Source organism: Tupaia chinensis, unplaced genomic scaffold, assembly GCF_000334495.1.
Source record: "Tupaia chinensis unplaced genomic scaffold, TupChi_1.0 Scaffold000516_1, whole genome shotgun sequence".
In the NCBI taxonomy this organism is placed as follows: domain Eukaryota; kingdom Metazoa; phylum Chordata; class Mammalia; order Scandentia; family Tupaiidae; genus Tupaia; species Tupaia belangeri.
Genome location: NW_006160029.1, coordinates 505,454 through 530,670, shown reverse-complemented (window position 1 = coordinate 530,670; position 25,217 = coordinate 505,454). Strand labels below are relative to the sequence as shown.

General features: G+C 35.7%; 1 protein-coding gene and 1 pseudogene across 1 annotated transcript in view; both read left to right on the top strand.

The window, feature by feature from the left end:
* LOC102467945 (mannosylglucosyl-3-phosphoglycerate phosphatase) overlaps positions 1–23,025 on the top strand; it is a 44,273-nt gene extending 21,248 nt beyond the window's left edge. Inside the window, exons 3-8 of the mRNA XM_027775063.1 lie at positions 8,109–8,689; positions 10,451–10,598; positions 11,277–11,442; positions 19,340–19,487; positions 21,185–21,371; positions 22,828–23,025. Coding sequence (XP_027630864.1) covers positions 8,109–8,689; positions 10,451–10,598; positions 11,277–11,442; positions 19,340–19,487; positions 21,185–21,371; positions 22,828–23,021 — 1,424 coding nt within the window. The 3' untranslated portion in view covers positions 23,022–23,025. The remainder of the gene's footprint in view (positions 1–8,108; positions 8,690–10,450; positions 10,599–11,276; positions 11,443–19,339; positions 19,488–21,184; positions 21,372–22,827) is intronic.
* A 915-nt stretch (positions 23,026–23,940) lies between these two features.
* Positions 23,941–24,074, top strand: LOC114009321 (uncharacterized; annotated as a pseudogene).
* Positions 24,075–25,217: the final 1,143 nt, after the last annotated feature.

Here is a 25,217-nt window from a genome sequence, read left to right as displayed (position 1 = left end):
TTGGTTGGTGAATTTTGGTTTTTATTCCAGTGTTGTGCTGTTTTGACCACAATTGTTAGATAATATATTTTGAAGTCAGGTAGTTTAATGTTTCTGGCTTTATTCTTTTTGCTTAAGATATTTTTGACTATTTGGGGGCTTTTTTGGTTCGATACAGATTTAAGGATTGTTTTTCTTTATTTTTAAGAAAAAAGACATTGGGATTTTGATAGAGATTGCATTGACTCTGTAGATCACTTTGAGTAGTATGGACAATATTAATTCTTCCAGCCTTTAAGCAAGAGATATCTTTTTATTTGTGCTTTCTTGAGTTTCTTTCATTAGTGTTTTACAGTTTTCAGGATACAGGTCTTTCACCTTCTTAGTTAAATTTACACCTAGGTATTTTGAATTTTTTTCTGCTATTGTATAAATAGGATCGTTTTCCTAATTTTTTTGAATAGATTATTAGTGTGATTAGAAACACTACTGATTTTTGTATTGATTTTATACCTTTACTGAATTACTTACTAGTTTTAACAGTTTTTTGGTGGAGTCTACAGGATTTTTTATGTATGAGATCATGTTACCAGCAAACAGATTCATTCATTCTTCCTTCTTTCCTTTCTTTCCTTTCCTTCCTTTCCTTCCTTTCTTTCCTTTCCTTCCTTTCCTTGCTTCCCTTCCTTCCCTTCCTTCCCTTCCTTCCCTTCCCTTCCCTTCCTTTTCCTTCCTTCCTTCCTTCCTTTCTTCCTTCCTTCCTTCCTTCCTTCCTTCCTTCCTTCCTTCCTTCCTTCTCTCTCTCTCTCTCCCTCTCTCTCTCTCTTTCTTTCTAAGAGGTTTTTGCTATAGGGCACGTGTGCTTGCCAGAAAAGCAGAGAGAGACAGAGAGACAGAAAGAGAGAAATCACTCCCCAGGCGGATGGCCACACTGCAGTCCCTTCTCCTCCATTCTCCTCTTGGGATCTTGGGCATGCATACACATACACCTGGTGTGAGTTTAAGCCACCGGCTCCTGGACTCGAACCATAGTCAACTACATGGGAGTCCAGCGACATCGCCATTATGCCAACTGTTGGTCCTGCAAACAGATCATTTCATGTCTTTGTTTTTTACTAGCATGGCCCCTCCCCTTTTTTTTCCTCTTGATTAATAGCTCTATTAGGACTTCTAGAACTATGTTGAAAAGAAATAGTAAAAGTGAGCATCCTTATCTTGTCCCTGATCTTAGAGGAAAAGCTTTCAACTTTTCACCATTAAGTATGATGTTAACTACACGTTTGTCGTGTATGGCTTTTATTGTGTTGAGGTACATTCTTTCTGCACATATTCTATTGAGAGTTTTTAATCATGATTGGGTATTGAATTTTGTAACATGCTTTTACTGCTTCTATTGAGATGATCATATGATATTTAATATTTCCTTTGTTAATATGGTGAATCATATTTATTGAATTATATTTATTGAACTATCCTTGTACACCAGAGATAAATCCCACTTGATCATGGTGAATGATTATTTTAATGTGTTATTGAATTTGGTTTGCTAATATTTTGTTAAGGATTTTGCATGTGTGTTCATCAGGTTTAGTAGATTGTAATTTATGTTTTTATAGTGTTCTTATCTAGTTTTGTCATTAGGTTAATGCTGACCTCATAAAATGATTTTAGAAGTCTTTATTCTTTTTCAACTTTTGGAAAGAATTTGAGAAGAATTGGTATCTGTCCTTAAAATATTTGGCAAAACTAAGTTGTGAAACCATCGGTTCTGGGCTTTTCTTTGATGGAATACTTTTTATGACTGATCCAATCTCTATTCCTTGTTGGTTGGTGCTGATTTTCTCTTTTTAATCCTGTTTTGGTAATATGCATCCAGGAATTCATCCATATCTTCAAGATTATTATATTTTTGAGGGGGCATATAATTGTTCATGGTAATTTTTTAGGGTTACTTGTATTTCTGTAGTATCTGTTGTAACATTTCCACTTTTATTTATGATTTATTTATTTGAATCTTCTCTTTTTATTCCATAGTTAGCACAGCTAAGGATTTGTCAATTTTGTTTATCTTTATTTAAAAAAAAACACCTAAATTTGTTGATTTCTTTCCCCTGGTATCTATTGCATTTATTTCTGCTCTGATCTTCATTTTCTTCCTTCTGCTAATGTTGGGCTTAACTTGTCTTTCTAGTTCCTTGAGATGCAATGTCATTTTGTTTACTTGAGATCTTTTATCTGTTTTGATTTAAGTGTCTGTTGCTATAAGCATCTTTGTTGCATTCCATAAGTTTTAGTGTACTACACTTCTATATTTCTTTGTCTCCAGATATCTTTTATATTCCTTTTTATTTATCCTGTGAACCCATTGCTTGTTTAGAGCATTTTGTTCAGTTTCCACTTATTTGTGAACTTTCCAAGATTTTTCTTGTTTCTGATTTCCAATTTCATGCTATTGTGATTAGAAAATAACTTGGTGTGATTTCAGTCCTTCTAAATATGTAAAGACTTGCTTTGATATTTTATATATACATGTATGTGTGTGTGTGTGTGTGTGTGTGTATATATATACACATATCTGTTTGTTATTAGGTCAGTTTAGCCATTTTATAATATATACATATTTTAAAACATGTTGGACATAATTAATTATATACTTTTTGTTTGTCAATTGTAAAAGAAGACAGTTGACCAAGATAAATAAGTAAATAAATCTAGTTAGAAAATAAAATTTTCTTCTCTTTCTTTCAGTCACGAGAAATGGAATTAGTTATGAGACTCAGGGCAACATTTTCTAAAGTAGATTTTATAAGACATTATTACCTCAATGTGTTTTGCATAAAAAAGGACGTTGGTTTTCAAATGAATTTTCAGAACACTTATTTAGTATATTATTTGGTGATTTGCAGTGTATATTATAGTATATTTTATTATATTAGGGATGCAGAGATGTTGATGAGTAAAGAAAGCACTTTAACTTTTGTTTAACCCATTGTTTCCCTAATTTAACTGAAGAATTATGTTGACTCTATTAATATCCCAAAGATCTAAGAGTTCACAGAATACAGTTTGGTGAAAATTGGCCCAGAAGAAAGTTGGATTTTCTTTCATTTACTTTTACTTACCTGGAACTTTTCTTTATTAAAACATGAGTGCCTTTGATCGTATATGGTCCTTGAGTTACAAAATGTTGGAAAAACAAACTCATTTAAACTGGGCAAAGTTTTGGTATGCTCATTTTAAGATTATCAGTGACATCCTGATGATAGAACCAATGCTCCTTTTGCAGTTTTTTGCTTGTTTGTTTGTTTTTAGCAACATTTAACACAGGTGATCAATCTTTTTTCTATGAAACACTTTCTTCCTTGGTTTTCAGAATGTCACATTTTCCTTGTTTTATTTCAATCACATTGGCTGGTACTTCTGGATCTCTTTGTTGGTTCTCTTTATATTTTTAATGTTAGATAATCCCAGAAATCAATTTTTGTTCTTTTTCTGTATAGTTACAGTCCTGGTGATCTCTTTCAAATTTCTGACTTCAAATCCGATTTGTGTACTGACGCCAGAAGCATGTGTTCTATTCGGACCTCTTCCCTCAAATCCAGACATGATTAACCAACTACTTAATTAGCATCTTGACTTTGATATTTAGTTAAGTCTGAAATTAACTCCTGATTCCCTAACAAAATGTTCTCCTCTGTAGTTGTGACTTTCTTAGTTAATACAATTTCATCTTCTTTCTTCCCCTTGGTCAGGTCAAAAATCTTTTGTGTTATTCTTGGCTTTGAATTTTTATAGCATTACCCCATTTTGCTAGCAAATTCTATTGGCTCTGCTTTCCAAAAATATCCCAGATATATCCATTCTCTGTCACCTCTACTCTATCACTCTGTTTCAAGCATCTTTGTCTCTTTGCTGGATTATTATAATACCCTATTAAATGGTTTCCCTACTTCTACTCTTGTCTCCTAGCAGACTATTCTCATCACATTACACAGGGAATTCTTAAAATGTCAGATAATGTCATTTTTCTACTTAAAATTGCTAGTGTTTCCTGAACTAATTTACAGTAAAAATAAGTTTTATGTGGCCAACCAGACTCTCTGATCTAGATCCTATTACTTTTTGGGTTTCATCTACTGCTCCCTGTCACTCACTCACTTTGCTGTGACTATTTGTCAGGCTCCTTTCTATTCCTCAGTGACATCAATTATATTCTCATCTTGAAGTCTATACATTTTCTATCCCCTCTACCTAGGAAACTATTCTCACAAATATTTACATGACTTGTTCTCCTTGTTTAAATGTCACTTCAGAGTCACCCCCTCAGAGGACCCTGTTTTAATTATACCCTCGACCCAAGCACATCGTCTTTTCTTGTTTCAGTTTTTTGCATAGGACTTACTAGCTTCTAGTAAAGGATATATTTTATTTATGTATTTACTTTATTAATGTCTGCCTCTCCTCATTTTATGAAAGAAGAAATTTTTGTGTGTTTTATATTGCTGTATATCTAGGTATTCATTTGTGTGGTCTTCATTGTTTTATGATCATGAGACTAACTGAAGTTGTTTCATAAAATCATGAGGTGTTAGTATGCAAGTTTAATCATTATGCTATGAATATGGGGGATACTGCATGTCAGTGTTTTCACAGTGAGAGATTTTTATATATAATCTGACATTGTGATGTTTGTAAAAACTGTTCGACTTTTATATATCTTTACTGTTTTATCTTTTTAAAAAATAAACTTTATATTTTAGAGCTGTTTTAGTTTCACAGCAAGATTGAGCAAAAGGTACAGATATTTCCCATATACTTCCTACTCCTACAAATGCGTAGCCTACCCCATTATTAACATTCCTAATCAATGTAGAATATTTATTACAACTGATAAACCTGCATTAATACATAGTTATCTAAAAACTCTGTAGTTTGTATTAAGGTTCACCCTTGGTCTACTGTATTATCTGAGTTTGGACAAATTTATAATGACATCTGTTTATCCTTTTAGTTTTATAAGAATTTTCACTGCCCTGAAAATCCTCTGTGCTTTGCCTATTCATCCCTCCTTCTTCTCTAACCCTTGGGACCCACTGACCTTTTTACCCTTTCGTACAGTTTCGCCTTTTCCTGAATAGCATATAGTTGTATACAATAGTAGCCTTGACAGGTTAGCTTCTTTCACTTAGCAACATGTAAGTGTTGTCTTATGGCTGATTGCTTATTTTTTTGAACGACTCAGTAATTCATTGTCTGTATGTACCACAGTTTACTTATCCATTCACCTACTGAAGGATATCTTGGTTGCTTCCAAATTGGCAGTTGTGAAAAAGCTGTTTAAACATCTGTGTGCAGATTTTTACATTGATGTAAGTTTCCAACTCCTTTGGGTAAATATCAAGGAATATGATCACTGAATCATAAGGTAAAAGTACATTTAGTTTTGTAAGAAACTGCCAAACTGTCTTTCAAAATGGTGTATTCCCACTAGCAATGAATGAGAATTCTTGTTGGTCCACATTGTTGTCAGCTTTTGGTGGTGGTATGGATTTTGGCTATTCTACTGGGTGTGTAGTAGTATCTTATTTTAATATGCATTTTCATGATGACCTTTGATGTGGAGAGTCTTTTCCATATGCTTACTTGCTATCTGTGTATCTTCTTTGATGAGTTGTCTGTTAAAGTCTTTGACTCATTTTAATCAAGTGGTATTTGTTTTCTTATTATTGAGATTATTATTGAGTTCTTTGTGTATGTTGGATAATAGTCCTTTATCAGTCATGTCTTTTTCACATATTTTCTATATTCTTTAGCTTTCCATTCTCTTAATAGTGTCTTTTTCAGAATAAAAAAAAATTAATTTTGATGAAGTTCAACTTATCAATTCTTTCAGTCTTCAGTGCATCTAATCATCATTAAATCCAAGGCCATCTAAATTTTTCTCCTATGTTGTCTTCTAAGAGGTTTATACTTTTCGTGTTTTAAATTTAGGTCAGAAATTAATTTTTAATGAATTGCTTGGAAAGATTCTTTTTTCTGTTTCTAGATTCTTTTTTTTCTTTTTTCTTTTTTTTGCATGTGGATGTGTAATGTGTCATCCCCCCATTCATTGAAAAAGATTTTCCCCCCTTAATTTTAATTTTACTGGCGTTTGCCTGAGAAAGACAGAGGGAGAGAAAGAAACAGATGTGAGAGGAAATGAGAATGCACACTCCACCCCATGGGGAATGGTCATACTGCAGTCCCCTCTCCTTCAGCTCTCCCTCCTTTTTGGATTTTTGGCAGGCATGCTTGTATGTTTTTCAAGCTGCAGGGTCCAGGACTTAACGTCACAGAGGGCCATGTTGGAGCCAGCTGCCCAAACCACCATGACAATGGCTAGCCCCCAAAGGCTGTCTTTTCCCCATCACATTGCTTTTGGTTCCTTGACTGTACTTACATGGATCTGTTTTGGGCTCTTTATCTTGTTCCCCTTATCTTTATGTATATATTTCTGCCAATCCCACCCTGTCTCGAGTCTTGAGTTCTGTTAATCCTCTAATTTTGTTCTCCTTCCATATTCTCTTTGCTATCCTGATCTTTTTCCTCTCCATATAAACTGTAGCATCAGTTTGTTGATATCCACAAAATAATGTGCTTGATTTTCACATATAGATCATATACTTATTTTGTTAGATTTATATGAAAGTCTTTCATTTTTGGGGAGTGCTAATCTAAACTATATTTTGTTTAAATTGCAAATTCTAGTTGTCTTTCCTGGTATATAAGGAAGTACTGAATTTTGCATATTAACCTTATATCTCCAACCTTCCTCTAATTGCTTATTAGTTCCACCATTATATCTTGTTATCATGTGATTTGCTAATATCAAAAGTGTTATTATAGAACATTACAAATAGTTCAACTACTGCCTCACTACTCCTAATGATTCTAGCAAATAATTTCCCCCCAAATGCTGTTAGAAACAGGGAGATGTGTTAGAGTTATCAGTAATAAGAATTTTGCACTAAAAAGAATTCACTAGAGACATAAAAGAGCAAATATAATTCATAAAGATCTATGACTTTAAAACAAACTACAGTTAGATTGACATCATTTGTCAACACATTTTTGGCAGGAATGAGATTACACTTAATTTTTGCATAAGTAGTTTGTTTCACAGATAATTATTAATTTTAAAATGCCTACAAAATTTTACTATGTTCAAACAGCTTGCTTTATATAAATCTGATGTTTTAGAATAGTAAATGATTTAAAAAGAACAGTAGAAAATTATTATTATTACTGGGCCATTTTTAAATTTATAAATAGATCTATGACAGGATTTGTCGTAGTAGTAGTTTGTGTTAGTGATTTCAATAATATTACTGATTTTGAAAATCACTACTGTTTACCCTCAAAAAGAGCACAAAAGTTTTTAAACAGTAGAACTACACTAGGATTTCCTTTGACTCATTCACAGTATGATTTTTTTAATGTATTATATTAGGATTAAAAATATGTCTTTTTATTAAGAAGGCCAGTATGCTTAAACTGACTAAAAATGACCTATAAAATTAGCATGCTATTAACCTATGATTGATCATATCATTATATTTTCTCCATCTTTTCTGTTCTCTTTTAGATTAAAAAATATGTATTGTTTTCCCTTTATTCATGATAGTGTACATGTGCATGTACATAAGAGAGAGAGAGAGAAAGAAGCTTTCTTCACAGTGTCTAGTCATGCCACCGTCCCCTTCCCCTAAACTCCAGCCCATCAAATACTGGGCACTTGCATTCATGTTTAGTGCTTTTCAAATCAGTTGAGCAAGGAGTTTGAACCACAGTTGACATGTAGAATCAGGCTTCCCTTGAGCAATGCTTTTACTGCTGCATCATGGAACTGGGTCTAGAATTTCTTTGAGAATGTAATATTATATGTATTATAAAGAGAAATTTTGTAGAATGAGGGCTTCTAAAAGTCTTCATTTGTAAGTGAAAGTAATTACATGTAGCAAATGATAAAACACAGTCTTAACATTATATTTTTGCAAATATAAGAAACTCTACTACTTGTAGAAATACATATGGAAATGGAATAACATTTGTGTGAATTAATTTTAAAATTTTATTATTATTACTTTTAGGTAACCATGAGTTTGATTTTGGTGTGGATATTTTAGAAGAGTACATGAAACAAATGCACTTTACATGGTTTCTCAGTAATGTCTATGACAGATTTACTTCTGAACCTCTTGGACATGGTACAGTAAAAAAAATAGTTCATTGGAACAATATAAAAATTGGCTTAATGGGATTAGTTGAAGAAGATTGGCTAGATACATTGGCTACGGTTAATAAGTCAAACGTAAACTATAAAGATTATGTTGAAGTTGCTAATGAAATAGCAGTAGAACTTAAAGAAGAAGGAGCAGATCTTGTTATTGCAATAACTCATATGAAGTGGGGAAATGATACAAGGCTTGCTCGAAGAGCAGAAGGGGTCAATTTGATTCTAGGAGGCCATGACCATGATTATGGAATCAGGAAGGTGAATGAAACTTGGATCGTCAAAAGTGGATCTGATTTTAAAAACTTGACAAAAATTAATATAAGAATCTTTGATGCATCTTTCCAATATGTATTTGAGAAAGTGGACATTATGAATTGTGTGGAAGAAGATTCATATATTAAAGCAATAGTAAAAGATTATACTCAAAACATACAGGTAGGTGAATATTACTTATATTATTCAGCAAAGTACAGACTGATCACATAAACATTTATTGGACAATTCCACAACATAATAACATGTAATTAAGAAATAATCTGACCTGCAAATGGCATCACCAGTCACAGTAAATTAGTGCTAGTTTTGGCTTTATTGAATTTTAATTTCTGTATTCAATTTATATTTTATGTTGACTTTAAAAGTAATAGGAATATAGACCTGCTGTAATGTTAAACTTACTTAGGTTGTTACAATTTTTTTTTTTTTTTTTGCTATAGGGCATGTGTACTCTCCAGATAGAGACAGAAAGTGAGAAATCACCCCCCAGGGGGTATGGTCACGCCACAATCCCTTCCCCTCCATTCTCCTCTGGGATCTTGGGCATGCATGCAGACAGAGCCAGAGTGAGTTTAAGCTACTGGGTCAGGGCTTGAACTGCTGTCGACTACATGGGAGTCCAGCGACATAGCCATTATGCCAACTGCACTCCCAGGGAAAAAAAAAATTTTTTTTAGAAATTTTTGCTATAGAGCAGCGCATGAGCTTGCCAGAAAGATGAGAGAGACAGAGAGACAGAAAGCAAGACATCACCCACCAGGGCGGATGGCCACGCCGCAATCCCTTTTCCTCCATTCTCCTCCCGGGATCTTGGGCATGCATGCACACGCACCTGGCGTGAGTTTAAATCACCATGTCCAGGACTTGAACCGCTGTCTTTTAATGGGAGTCCAGCGACATAACCATTATGCTAACTGCTGGTCTCTAAAATAATTTTTTTTTTTGGAGAGGTTTTTGCTATAGGGCGTGTTCACTCACCAGACAGAGAGAGAGAGAGACAGAAAGCGAGAAATCACCCCCCAGGGGGGATGGCCACACTGCAATCCCTTCTCCTCCATTCTCCTCTCAGGATCTTGGGCACGCACACACACGCGCCCGGCGTGAGTTTAAGCCACTGGGTCTGTGACTCAAACCGCGGTCGGCTACATGGGAGTCCAGCGACATAGCCATTACGCTAAATGCTGATCCCCCGAAAATATTTTTTAACATTCAGATTCTACAATGATTTGTTTCTTTAATACAGGGCTTACTAATCAAATTTAAGAAGCACTGAGTTTACTAAAGCTTGTAATGAAAAGATACTGTCTTCTCTCCTACTTAACTTCCTTAAACTTTTAATGGTTTATAATCATGCCACTTAAACTTTTATATGCATTCGAGACCTTGAGTGTTGTCTCTTTTTTTTCAGGGCTCCATACACTTTGGAAAAGCTATAGTGCCCTAAGTGTGTGTGTGTGTGTGTGTGTGTGTGTGTGTGTGTTACATTTACAAGAGCTGATGGGAAATATGAGTCATGTTCTGTTCACATTCATGCATGTATTATCTCATATATTTCTGGTACCTGATTTGTTCTTTGGAAAAAGAGCTCCCTTTTTGACTTTGGTTTGAGTATTAATGGATAGCTTTATGTTGGATCCCCGGCATGTCAGGAATATTAGATGGTCCTATAATTGTTTTCTAGCTTTGGAAGGTATAGACGGGGGGCTCCTAAATTTTCTGATAATTTGGCTCCTTAAATGGCTCTGAAAAGTAAATGACTGTGGGAATATGTAGTATTTTGCCGTCCTTTTGGTATCTTGGTATTTGGAGAGAAAAAGTTTCAGTAAATTTTGAACTGGACATAAAGAAGAAATAGTCAAAAGAAGAAATTAAAATATGAGAAACATTGATTTTAGATAGCTTATTTTTTTCTCCTCTTAGTATATGTTAGAAGAAGTTCTCTGCCCAATTAATATGGAATTAGATGGCCGCGAAATTACTGTAAGAAGATCTGAGAGTAATCTTGGAAATTTGGTAACTAATGCAATGTTGGAAGCTACTCGTGCTGATGTAGCACTACTTAATTCAGGTAATTTATTTAATTTGTAAAAATAAAAAAAATATTTTTAAAAAGAGTAAAATGAATTTTTTAGATTTATAGTAGCAGTAGACTATTTTTATTACATGTGAAATCCTATTTAGAGATTCAGTCCCTTAACTTTATGAGACCAGCTCTTCATTTTCTGCTTTGCTCTGGTACAACATACAGAATTAGATAGTTCAGTTTATTTGAAAAATGAAAGCACCAGGTTTTTAAAACTTTGACTATTGTATTCAACTTCAGTAGTCTTTGGAGTTGCTTCTTATAGCGATCTTTAAAAATATTGAGTCACTGCAAAAGTCAAGACATATTTTTGGATTTTTTGTTTTTACACAAAAATGCACCTAAACATTTTCGATGACCCAATAGATGATTTTGCTTTGAGAGGATTTAGGCATGATTCTATCAGAAAGCAGGGTAGAGATAGATAATGACTTCTGAGCTGTGACATTCTATAATTAAAGAGAAATGGAAGCACAGCTGAAATTAAATCTCTTAAAACTTATATGGTAGATATAAACACATGGTTAAAATGTAAATAAACATGGGGAAGGCATCAGAAAAATGATTAGTATCTTTTGGCAATGTGGCTTATAAATCTTAAGATTTGAATGTAACATTGAATCATAAAGGTAAAGTTTTATTTTTCCCCTTTAATTACTGTAGGCACTCTCAGATCTGATCGAATACATCCAGCAGGGAATTTCACTTTGCATGATCTTTTGGCTATTCTGCCCATAGTGGATCCAGTTTTAGTTGTCACAGTAACAGGTGCACAACTGCTTGAGGCACTTGAAAATGGGGTTTTCAAGTATCCAGCTCTAGATGGGAGGTATGTATATAGGTTTCTACTGATTAATGTGCTCATTAATTATTTTTTTATATAATAGAGCTTAAAGAAAATTCTGAAATAGTAATGATTTAACATTTAAAAATGTTAGCTAATAAAAATTTAATATGTTAGTACATAGGGTTTTTTAAATATTTCTTACTAAATAATGTGAGACTGGCAAAGTATGAGTGTGTAACAGTTATACTTCTGGTCCAGCTTCCAAAGGGCAGCCTTTGGTAGCATTCTGGACTATGGAGCCAGAAGCTACATACCCACCACCATCTGAGTTTCTGAACTAGTTGGCCTAAAAACACGAGGAGTGCATGTGCACAAGTCCAGGAGTCTGTGGACTGGAGGATTGTAGGAAGAGGGTCAATCATGGTGTGACTGAGCCCCGTGGAGCATCTCTCTCTCTCTCTTTCTCTGTATCAGGGTCATGCATGCACTCTATCATGAATTAAAAAAAAACAACTATACTATTAAAAATTAAGATTACAGGGCCAGCAGATGGCATGGTGGTTAAGGAGTTGGATTTCTCATTACAGATTCCACAGTTCAACTCTTGGACCTGGAGGCCTGACAAACATATCAGGCACGTGTGTGTTCATGAACCTCCCCCGCCCAAATAAAATAAAAACACTAAGATTACTTTCAGTTTTATATGAGTATATTTGGTGAGTCCTTAAATATTTTACTACCAAACATTTTTTCTCCTCCTCCTCCTCCTCCTCCTTCTCTCTCTCTCTCTCTCTCTCTCTCTCTTTCTGTCTGCCCCCCCCCCCCCACACACACACACATGGTTGGTCATGTGGGAGTCCAGTGATTAAACCATTATGCCATCTGTTGGTCCCTCTTCTTTTTCTTATTTGGAAAATAAGGAACTATTTTGTTGATTGGGTCTGTACCCAAATCCCTTTGTGTAGAATTCTTAAAAATGAGGGAACAGCAGTTAGCGTAATGGCTATGTCACTGGACTCCCACGTGGTCGACCGCGGTTCGCGTCCCAGACCCGGTGGCTTAAAACTCATGCCGGGCATGTGTGCGTGTGTGCCCAAGATCCCGAGAGGAAAATAGAGGTGAAGGAATTGGAGAAGGAATTGTGGCGTGGCCATCCCCCCTTGGGGTGGTTTCTCGCTTTCTGTCTCTCTGTCTCTGTCTGGCGAGCACACGTGCTCTATAGCAAAAACCTCTCAAAAAAAAATAAAATAAAAGAGACTAAATTAATAGACTTAAAGTGTTGGGATGCATCATTCCTCCTCTTTCTCCTCCTCCTCCTCCTCTTCGTCCTCCTTCTTCTTTTTTAAGAGTGATTTTTGCAATAGAATATGTGCACTCACCAGAGAGACAGAAAGGGACAGAGAGACAGACAATGAGAAATCACCCCACAGAAGGAATGGCTATCTACAATCCCTTCTCTTCCATTCTCCTCTCAGGATTTTGGGCACACATGCACACACCTGGGATCAAGGACTTGAACCATGGTTGGCCATGTGGGAGTCCAGTGATGAAACCATTATGCCATCTGTTGGTCCCTCATCTTTTTCTTATTTGAAAAATAAGGTACTGTTTTGTTGATTGGGCCTGTACCCAAATCCCTTTGTAGAATTCTTAAAAATGAGACTAAATTAATAGATTTCAAGGGTTGGGGTGCTTCATTCCTTTTCCCTAACCATCAAACCAAAATATATGATAAGCCAATAGTTCAATATTTTAATCTAATGTTTAAATGTTCAAAACTGAAAACCTGGAAGTTAACACATGGCCCAAATAAACATTTACTTACATATTTGTTTTTCTGATTTTTCTCTATGAACCCAAGGTAAGTGCATGGTTGTGAGTTGAATTGTGCTTTCCCCTTTCCCTTCTTTTAAACTTTATATGTTGAAGTCTCAGAACTTCCTCATGTGACTTTGGAAACAGGGTTGTTGCTTATACTGGGTTAGGGTATACCTATTGTCCAGTATGATGTTGTCCTTATGACAAGAAGAAATATGTACACAGGAAGAATGGTGTGTGAGGATGATGGCAGAGATCTGTGTCAAGGAATGTGCCCAAGTACCAGCAGAGAAGCACAAGTTAGGGTAGAAGCATGGAACAGGTTCTCCCTTACTGCCCTCAAAAGGAGTAAGTCTTGCTGATACCTTGATCATGGACTTTTTGCCTCCAGACAGGCAATCAGTTACTGTCCAAGTGACTCAGTTTGAAGTTATTTTTTGAAATCCTATTTTTAATTTTTTCTTTCTTTTTCTTTTCTTTTTTTTTTTTTTTGCTATCCAGACATAGCAGCAGTCAGAGAGAGACAGAGAGAAAGGGAGAGAGAAAAAGTGAGAGTGAGAAAGTGAGAAAGCACACTGTCCACACCACAATCCCTTCTTCATTCTCCTCTTGGGACTTTTGGGCACACAAGCAAACATACTCAGCATATTCTTCAAGCCACGGGGTCTGGGACTTGAATCACAGAGTCAGCCCTGTGGGATCCATTTGCCTTAACCACCAGAGCACCAGCTGGTCCCAGTTTGAGGTAGTTTGCATGTCAACTCTAATGACCTAATAATAGGCTCTCTCAGATTTATTCATTAAGATCATTTATAAAGAACCATAGTCTATGAACTTGTACATGTATTTCACATGGTAGATCTTTTATTTATGTCTTTGAGAGCATATTTAGATAGAAAAATATCAAAGGATAAAATAAAATCTCTATAGGGCTTTATATGAAGAGACTTTTTTTTGTTGTTTGTTTAGGTTTACTTCTTTTTAAATGTTTTATTTATGGATTCACAGGAATTTGCAAAAAATAGTGGAGTCTGGTGTGCCTTTTCCTCATTTTTCCCTAAAGTTCCATCTTACATAACCATGATATATGATCAAAACCAGAAAATATTGGTACAATGTGTTTGTAAAGTTTTATTCTCCTTTATCACATGTAAGTTCATGTTTCCACCATCACAATCACCATAGAGAACTAACCAGTTTACTTTTTCATTCTTTACCACAAAAATCTCCCTCATGTTACCTATTTTTTGTAGTTACTCCATCCCTTTTCCTTTCATCATCCTTAATCTCCAGCAACCACTACCCTGCTTACCATCATTATAAATTTCATTTAATAAATATATAGGTGGGATTATAGTAATGTGGCCTTTTGCAGTTGCCTTTTTTTCACTCAGTATAATGCCATTGAAGTCCATCCTCTGTACAGTCTGCTAAGCCTAAAATATGTATCTGACTCTTTATAGAAAATGTCTCTGCCCTTTGGGACCAGTAGGTGATATGGTGGTTAAGAGCTCTGGACTCCCATATGGCTGACCACAGTTTGAGTCCAGGACCTGGCAGCTTGCTATGTCACTTTCCTTCTCTCTCTCTCATTCTTGCTCTCTCATTCTGTCCCTCTCTGGTCAAATTAAAAATAAATACATAAATAAATAAAAGAATCCTTTAAAAAGAAAAGGAAAGAAAAAATCTCTGCCCTGATATAATGTTCCTCTTTATCAACAATAATTTTCTTTGTTCTTTCATATTTTTAACCTAATGTGTGTGTGCAGGCATATGTGTATGTGTATCATCAATAGTCCAGCTTTCTTTTGTTTAGTGTTGTGTGATGTATCTTTTCTTTTTACGTTTACACCAAAACACATCAAAATCATACTGCTGAAAATAACAGACAAGGATATATAACCAGGAAAAAAACAGTGCTTTTATTTTCAGGTCAAAATTTTTATTTAATTATTTTTTATATTATCTGTTTCAGTCCAGAGGCTTTCTACTTTTCCATTGGTTTAAAGAATGTTTTTGACTGCTTGTTGGAGTATTTTTATAATGGCTACTTTAAAAATCTTAGCTAATTTATACATTGTGTCAACTTAGCATTGGCATCCTTTGATTATCATCCCCCCCAAGCTGAATTATTTTGCTGAATAAATTTGGATTAAATTGTAGATAATTTGAATATTACCTCGAGACTCTGATCTCATTTCAGTTTTATGGAAAATGTTAATAGTTTTGTTTCAGCAAGTAGTCAACTTTGTTAGATTCAGGTCACTAGTTCAAACTCATCTCTGTAGACTATGGTTTCCACTTTCAGAGTCTTCTATTGCTGCGTATCTTCCATGTTTGCCACCTAGTGGTCAGCCTTGGACCCAGGCTCTAGTTCTGTTTTTAGCTTTTGTTAATGCTGAATAGGACCAGTTCTACACTTGTGTAGATCAGTGGTGGGCTTAGGAGTTTATAAATGACTTTATGGATTTGCTTTCTTGAGGTTTCACCCTCTCTACAGTCTCCCCCAAACTTTTCAGTTCCTTGGGCTTCTCTTTTTAGTTCTAGACAAAAATGCTAGGACCTTAGTTACTGCACATTTTGAAGGATCTTTCATCAAGGGTAAAACAGCAGTGGACCTGAGGATTGATGGAGAAAAAAAATGATTGGTGAGTTTCCCCACACTCTTTTAAGAACTCTCTCTTTTAGAGTTTTGATTCTTGCAGGCTTCTGTTGTTTCTGCCTGTTGCCAACGCCACTGTCTTGCTTATAGGCTGGTTGTGCGGTACTTAAACACCTTTTCTGAGTTTCAGTAGTTCCCTTTCTCCTCCTGGATCCAGAGCTAGAGGGCTTCTCTTGGAGCTCTCTCTGCCTGCAGACACTGGTGCCCACTCCTGGCACTTGAGTTTAGGCTGGGAATTACTGGAGAAAAAAAATCGCACCCTCCTGCTTGTTCAGTGATACTTCAAATTGTTTTCTTCTCTTTTCTTCACACCCCCCCCCCTGCCGCCCCGGAATTCACCTGTAAAGCAGTTTACTTTTTCATTCTTTAATAATAATCTGTTCCATCTATTCTGTCTAGGTTTTATCAGTGTGTTCATTGTGATAGACAAGATGGAGTATGCTTATATCTAACCCAGAATGGAAACCTTCTACCTTAGATTGCAGATTGTGACTATGTGACCATCTTTGGTCACTTTGAGATACTATGACATGAGACACTCTTCTCTCTTGTGTTTCTTTCAGTCTGGTTTCTTAGTCTCACATAAAGCAGTGAAGGGAAAAGAGAGAGGTATCTATGTCTTTCTTTTGTTCTATTGCTGAATCTTTTCCCCATTGTTAAATTATTTCCATTGGCCAGGCCCACTCCTTTCCTTGTCTGCTACCATCACTTGGTTGCCATGTCATCACTGCCAGCAGAACTGTTCATCGTCAGTCCTATGTTCAGTTTTTCTCTCTTTTTTGTATCTTCTGACTATTCCTTTCCCAGTACTTCTCTGCTTTTATGCAAAATCTTACATGTCAGATCACTTTCTTCTTTTTCCAACAATGTACTAATTACAGTAAACATCAGGTTGATTCTTTTTTCCTCTTTGTCTCTGTCTTTCTCTTTGATCAGGATCAGTTGTGGGCGTGTGTTTGGGTATGCATGAGTGTGTTAGGATGATGGGTACTATATCAGTAATCTTTGACATAGGAAACCTTTGGGTAATTAAAAACATTTTTTTCTAAGATTAAAACTATCTTTTTTTTCTTGATATAGGTAGCTATGTGAACAACTTTATCTTAGTCTTGATGCGGCAGTCAGTATTTCTCCACTGAATAAAACATAGAAGGAAGAATATTTTAGTATTAGTTAAGAGATTTGTATCTAATCATGGTTTTCAGTACTAGATAGGTAGTTTAGGTAACTGAATTTTAATTTTGCAACATATTCATTATATTTCATTTAGGAATAAAGCAATAATATTTACTCTTCTCCAAGACTGGGTAATGCAAGACTGGGTTATTAATTTAGAAGGCAGCTTTTAAAATTTAATTATTATTTATATAGTCAATCGCTGTACATCATGTAGATTAGAAAGAGATTTTACCCACAGGATATTCACCACACACCAGGTGAGCTGAGAATACTATATACAACATAATCAGCAGGCAACAAACCATATCTGTGTCCCACAAATGTCTTACTTCTACATTTTTTCCCAAAATTCCCTTCCTCCACTCTTCCCCTCTCCCACTCTCCTTCTACCTTGTTTTCAGTGTCCATAGCAATTTTCAATGCTTTTATGTCCTCCAGTCTTTCAGTCTCTACCATAGAGTACGGACAGTTGGTATATGTTAAGTGGGAACATACAGTGTCTCTCATAGCCTGACTTGTTTTACTCAGAATAGAGGAAATATTCATAATAAGAAATAATTATTAGAGAAAAACGATTGTTTAGGCTTCCACTTTAGAGATGAAGACTTTTTTTTTTTTTTTTTGAGAGATTTTCATTGTAGGGCACGTGCGCTTGCCAGACAGAGACATAGAGACAGAAAGTGAGAAATCACCCCCCAGGGGGGATGGTCACGCCGCAATCCCTTCTCCTCCATTCTCCTCTCGGGATCTTGGGCACGCACGCACACGCGCCCAGCGTGAGTTTTAAGCCACCGGGTCTGGGACACGAACCGCGGTTGACTATGTGGGAGTCCAGCGACATAGCCATTACGCTAACTGCTGGTTCCCGAGATGAAGAAAGACTTTTGCTTCATCCAGGCCAGGTTTCCTACCCATCTTTTGTGTTCTCACAGCATCCTGCACTCACTCGTCACACAGTGTGATAATTTCCTGCTTGATTAACTGTTTCCCAAATGAGAGGACCATCCTCTTGATAGCAGGGTTTGTATCTTTTTCACTGTATATTTCTAGTGCCATGCATAGTTCTTGACAATAAAAGGTGTTCAGTGATTATTAATGAATATATTTTAAAATTATTGAAAAAATAATAACCAATAGTAACAAGCTCATTGCAGGCAAAGGAAAACTTATAAAAGTTGTTTGCGTATTCTAATTGTGAAAGGTTGAATAAGACAAAATGTGTCTTAAGATGAAAGGTTGTATCTTATACTCTGTTGATCAGGAGGAGAATGATAACAAAAATTTTTCAAATTTCTGCTGATGTTCACTTGAGCATATCATATAAAGTTGCACAAATAAGAGGCAATTTGATTGAAATTTCAGAGAATTTTGGCTAGCTCTGTGTTCTGGTGGTTCAGGCAGCTAGATTCCACATGGCCAGCATGCTATTTGAGTTTCAAACCTGGCAGCTTGAGAAACAAGCTGGCACATGTGTGTGAGAGGATGGAGAAATGAAACAGGAATTACATGACTGTACCCCTGTGGAAGGTGCTTTTTCCCTTTCCCTTTCCGTCGTCTCCTGCTGACAAGTGCATGTGCCTTCTAGCCAAAATATAATTTCACAGAATCTTCCCATAAGACACTTTGGGGGGGGTCTGGTTTGCAGCTAGTTTTTTTCTTTGCCCAAGGTATCTTAATATGAATATTGTATAATTTGAAATTATGCAAACTTCTTATACCTTAGTTTCAGTTACTCTGGAGGATTTCTGCCTCACTTTGTAAGGAATACCTCTAGAAACTTCCTAAGTAAAATTCACATTTGCTATTAGCCTGTATTTTAAGCCACAATGGTCTATAAACTTAGTAAAAATTTTTCTAGACATTTTTAAATGTTGAAATAATAGGCAGAAGTTAGGTATTATTACATTTTGTATGGGCTGCATAGATAGTCAAAAAATTTCAACAGACATATATTGTCTGTTCTAACTACTGTACACCTTTGGGAATTGAACATGGAAACTGAGATGACAAAAGTCTCAAAGTAGTTCAGCATTGTAGAAGGAAAATTCTTGTAATTCTCCTTGAGTGCACAAAAGTAAGGATAGTGTTTACTATCAAATTTTATTTACTAAAAACATTGCTTACTTGGCAAATTCTTCTCAGGTTTGTAAAGCCCCTAATGGGTACATACTTTGGCAGTTTAAATAGCACAATGTGCTCACTTAAATTTCAGTGCTTAATCTTGCATATTATTAATACATATTTTACAGAATTATCCATGAATATGTTTTAAAATTTCAGATTTCCTCAAGTTGCTGGAATAGAATTTGGGTTTGATCCAGATGCAGATCCAGGACACAGAATCATAAGAGATACTGTAAAAGTTCAAGGACAATACTTACAGAAAAAAAAAACTTACCTTCTTGCTATTAAGGAGTATATTGCAAATGTGAGATTAAGTTCTTCTGAACAACATAAATAAAATGATTGTTTTATGTTAACACATATATTCATGTTCATGTGTACAAACACACACAATTTTCTTTTGATGATTTCAACCCTCAATAGTTTAAAAAAAACTTGATTGTATTTTATAAATCTTGAATTAAACTTATTTTATCTTATATTATGGAGGTATGATTTAATTATGGTTTTTTTTTTTTTTTTTTGGAGAGGTTTTTGCTATAGGGCGCGTGCACTCAACAGACAGAGAGAGACAGAGAGACAGAAAGTGAGAAATCACCTCCCTAGGGGGGATGGCCATGCCGCAGTCCCTTCTCCTCCATTCTCCTCTTGGGATCTTGGGCATGCAGGCACATGTGCCTGGCATGAGTTTAAGCCACCAGGTCTGGGACTCGAACCGCGGTCGACTATGTGGGAGTCCAGCGACATAGCCATTATGCTAACTGCTGGTCCCTAATTATGTTTTGTATTTAATCAGATTTAAAGATAATGGAACATCCAAAATTTGTGTTTAATACTATTACTTATTTGAAATGATGCAAATAATAGCCAGAAGTGGCTAAACAACTACGAAAAAAAAGTCATAATGGATTGCTAATCTTAAATTTAATGATAAACACTGTAACACATTTAATTTTCATGTTTTAAAGATATTTTACTTATATAATATTTAGCTATATGCAATAAAATTTGGGTCACTAAATTTATAAGGATTTTTTAGTTTAGTTCAAGGGGTTCTTTAATATTTGTATCTAGAGCAGTGTCAGTGTAGTGGCAGGAAGGTTGTTAAAGTACAGATTGAGGAACCAGCCGATGGCATAATGGGTATAATGTCTTTGGACGCCCACATGGTTGAGGCTGCAGTTCGAGTCCTGGACCCAGTGGCTTAAAATTTATGCTGGATGCATGGGCATACATTTTTTTTTTTTTTTTTTTGGAGAGGTTTTTCACTACAGGGCGCGTGTGCTTGCCAGAGAGAGAGAGAGAAAAAGCAAGAAATTACCCCCCAGGGGGGATGGCCACACTGCAATCCCTTCTCCTCCGTTCTCCTCTCGGGATCTTGGGCACACACGCACAGGCGCCCAGCATGAGTTTTAAGCCACCAGGTCCAGGACGTGAACCGCGGTTGACTATGTGGGAGTCCAGCGACATAGCCATTACGCTAACTGCTGGTCCCCTACATTCTTAGTATCCCGAGAGGAGAATGGATGAGAAAGGACTGCACTCTCGACATGCTCCCAGTGGGTGATTTCTCACTTTCTGCCTCTCTTTTTCTCTTTGTCTCTCTGGTAAGCACATGTGCCTTATAGGAAAAAAAAAAAAAAATCCAGATTGATTCAGAGTGCTGGTGCTGACAGCCATTTTAGTAGGTTAGAGATCAGGATCAGTAATATTATCCTCAATAGCCCTCCCAGTTGATTTTATCTTGTAATATTTACAGATTATAGGGAGGTCATTTTTAAAGTTGCAGGCAACAGAGTTAGGGATAACAGGTTGAAGGTTATCATGTCTAGATCCAGGAAGTGGGACAGGAATTTTAAGTGTATTAGTTTACATATATAGAAATATGTGTCCTTTTGTACATATATACGAAATTGCATTTCCATGTCAATTATAAATCTAAAATATGTATTTTATTCACATTTCTGGATTACAACACTAAGATATATTTTGATATTTCAGGGAAAGGATGGTTACACTATGCTTAAAAGTTGTCCTCGATTGTTTGACACAGAAACTGCACAAGTACTTTCTACTATAGTCATGAATCACTTTGAGTCAATCAAAATTTTACAGGGAAGGAAAAAGTGTCTTTCTGGTCATCGAATGAGTTTAATTACTACTACAAACAAATCTCCATCACTAACAGGTAATGATACAGTTTTATTTTATTAGAGGTGTTTCTTTTCTTTTTATTTTTTGAGGGATTTTTGCTATAGGGTGTGTGTGTGCTGGAGAGACAGATACAGAAAATGCAAATCATTCCCCCATCTCAAGGAGAGATGACCATGCTGCAATCCCCTCTCCTCCATTCCCCTCTCAGAATTTGGGACATATATGCATACAAGCCCTGCGTGAGTTTCAAGCTGCCAGGTCTGTGACTTGAACTGAAAGTTGACCATGTGGGAGTCAACAGTTATACTATCAGCTAGCCCTGGAAGTGTCTCTTATTGAATAAATTATTTGTTAAATTCTGAGCTATTTAGAATTTAAATAGTATTTGATACTCTATTTTCTTTTGCTTGGAGAAATATAATAGAAGATGAACAAAATAATAAAGACTGAGTTTTACTTTTCTAGGCAAAAAGCTAGGCCTGAAGGAAACAGAAACAATGATAAGAAAGGCATAACAAAAACACAAAGCTAAAAAGCACAAGTAGATCTAGCCACAGTGGTGTAGTGGTAGCAGGCTGCTTAATAATGTTTGAATCCATACAGAAGAGTAGGGGTCAGTTTTGAGGTAGACCTACATGCCCATCATCCTGGCAGTCTGGGAAGACTGGGGGGAGGATTGTAGTGTGACACCCTGTTGAGAGTGCTTATCTTTTCTGTGTGTCTGTTTCTGTCTCTGTCTTTCTTATGAACTATTAGGTTGTCAGAAAAGCCATGATGTATCTTCCTTCCTTTCTTCCTTCCTTCCTTCCTTCCTTCCTTCCTTCTTTCCTTCCTTCCTTCCTTCCTTTATAATAAATCATTCATTTATTCAATACGTCATGACTTTTCTGACAACCCAATAAATAAATAACCCTTTTAAAAAAGCACATAAATTCTAAGAAATTATACATGTTTCAAATCCTTCTACTCCTTGTTTTGTCTCAATCACCTTTTCAAATTTTTTTCCCTCTTATTTAGTCAAACTGGTTTCCTTAGTGTCCTGTAAAACATCTTGTCTTTTCCTACCTAGTAATGACTGTGCCTAATGAGCACATTCTGTTGATTTGGTTTATTCTCTTTAAAAACTCACGTATCAATAATTGAAGACTAGATGGACCATATTCATAATGGGTTTTTATAATTGGTTAATTGACAAAATTGTCTTTCTATATTCAATTTCTTAGCTATATTTATAATTTTGAAAACAAAATGCTTTAAAGATATTTTAAATAAAGAATGTATTTTCAATTCTGTGTAAATTTAGTAAATGTCTCCATGGAAAGTTCATTCTTAGTTATAAAGTTGATTGTAGAGAATGTACATTCAGAGAAATTCTGGTTAAATTTTATCCATGTGAGTTTCAATTCATGTATCCTAATAAACTTTATTAGGCTTAAATTTAGAATATTTATTTTGGGGCCATGATGTATTTTAATTTACTGTACTTACAGCCTTTGAGGAAGAATCAGATAAGCCATCATCAGTAATTGCAGTACCTGGCATAGAAGGACGGATTTGTCATGTTTCTCAGGACATGAAAGAACATTTGCATCAACTTAGAAGTGCAAGAAAACAAGGCTTAAGGGCTTTTCCCACCATTAGTGATAATGCATCTGAAAATTCTGATTCTGACTGTTCTGACTGATTGAGAAACTATATAGGTAATATGTTTTTTAGTCGGTGTTGAAGTGAATCTACCAATTAACATATAATTGTAGCATTGTTAAATGTAGTAATATAATGTTGATTATTTTGTATTGTTCTAGAATTGATTTGAATTCTAAGGATATTGCTATACATGTTTCGCTTTTCATTTGATTCTCATCAAGTCACGTAACTTTGACCCCGTGTTATGTGGGAAATAGTTTGTACATTTGTGAACATGTTTGTGATTTAAGTATATACATTACATAAAATTTCCAGATTAAATGACTTCTGTTCTCACTTTTCATAGTACTTATTTATACATTATCCTTTTCTGTCTTAATCTTGCTTTGCCATTTTTTTTTATCTGAATGAAATATAAATGTTTTTTATATTGTCTTTCCATTGTTGGCTTAACGCCACTTTATTTCACTATTATGACTAAAATTTGACTCAGAATAGGGTAAAATAAGGTAAATGTATTTAACACTGATTATCACTATTCTTTGCTTCAGTAAAGATGATGGATGATGGTGAAGTTCAGAGTATAGCAATGAGATAGTAAATGTTTACATTTCAGAAGTCCTAAGTTTTTCATCATAATACAATAGGAAGGTAGGCCTTTTAATTCAGTTTTGCTTAACTGTTACTATCACTTTGACTAGAGTAGCCTTTCTTCTTACTAGAAAGAAATGAGAAGGAATATTTATAGTACATTTATTCATGTACTATAATAAAATATTTACTTCATAGTAATTTAAAACAAGACTGGACCAAATTATAATGGTTTATAATTAATTGATTAAATAATGGTCCTTCCTAAATATACCTCATACCTGATAGCTTTAAGCTTATAATTTTTGAAAGTGAAATGCACCACCCTGTGAACTTTCCTTCCTTTTCTCAATTAAAAGCTGTACATATCATCCTGGTTTTCCAGGATGAGGTTTATCCATTGTACTCTGAATGTGCTAACTCCTGTGATTTCCCCAAATGTCAGAAACTCCACTGCATAACTTGTGGTAGTGAGGGACTGTGTTTGCACTTAACCTTGTCTTTTACTGTGTCAAAAGAAAGACTGGCTAGAAATAGCAAATTGTATAGTGGTTAGGTCATTGGACTCCCACATGGCCAACTACAGCTTGAGTCCTGGACCCAGTGGCTTGAAACTCATGCCGGCATGTGTGCATGTGTGCCCAAAATCTGAGAGGAAAATGGAAGAGAAGACATTGAGGCATGGCCATCAACCCTGGGAGATGATTTCTCACTTCCCCTCTCACTGTTTGTGTTTCTCTCTCTCCTCCCTCCACCCCCATGGTGAGTGCACATGCCTTAAGGCCAAAAAAAAAAAAAAAAAAAAGACCGGCTCAGGTCAGTAGGTGGCTTGATGGTTAGGGCACTGGATCCCACATGGCAAAGTCCCAGACCTGTGGACTTGTAAAACATGCTGGGCATGTGTGTGTGCATGCCCAAAATCCCAAGGGAAGAATGGAAGAAAAGAGATTGCTGTGTAGCTGTCTTCCCCGGGGAGTGTTTTCTTACTCCCTTTCCCCCATTAGGTGAGCACACATGTCCTATGGCAAAACTCTAAAGAAAAAAAGCTAGAGTCCAGCAGGTGGCATGTTGGTTAAGGTTCTGGACTGGCTGACTGTGGATTTGTTGGCTTGAAACTCATGCCAGGTGTGTGTGTGTGTGTGCCCAAAATCTCCAGGGGAGAATGGAGGCTAAGGAACTGAGATAAGGCCATTCCCCGTGTATATGTATGTGTGTGTGTGTGTGTGTGTGTGTGTGTATGTGTGTGTGTGAGAGAGAGTGATTTCTTATTTTCTCTCTCTCTGGCTCTTCCTGGTGAGTATACAGATCCTATGACAAAAACCTGAAAACCTAAAAAAAAAAAAAAGAAAAAAATAGTAAGATGTACATATCATAGTTGGGAAATTTTTTTTTTTTTCTATTCAGGCCATGTGTGTTTTTCCCTAATAGATAAAAAGAAAAAGAGACACTCAGTGTCTAGATCATGGAACTATTGAATACCAGTAAACATGAAGTATGTATAATAACATTGTTAATGCAAGAAATTTATCTGGTTAAAAATAACTGTGGAGGGACCAGCAATTGGTGTAATGGTTATGTCACTGGACTCCCATGTAGTCGACCACGATTCGAGTCCTGGATCCACTGGCTTAAACTCACACCA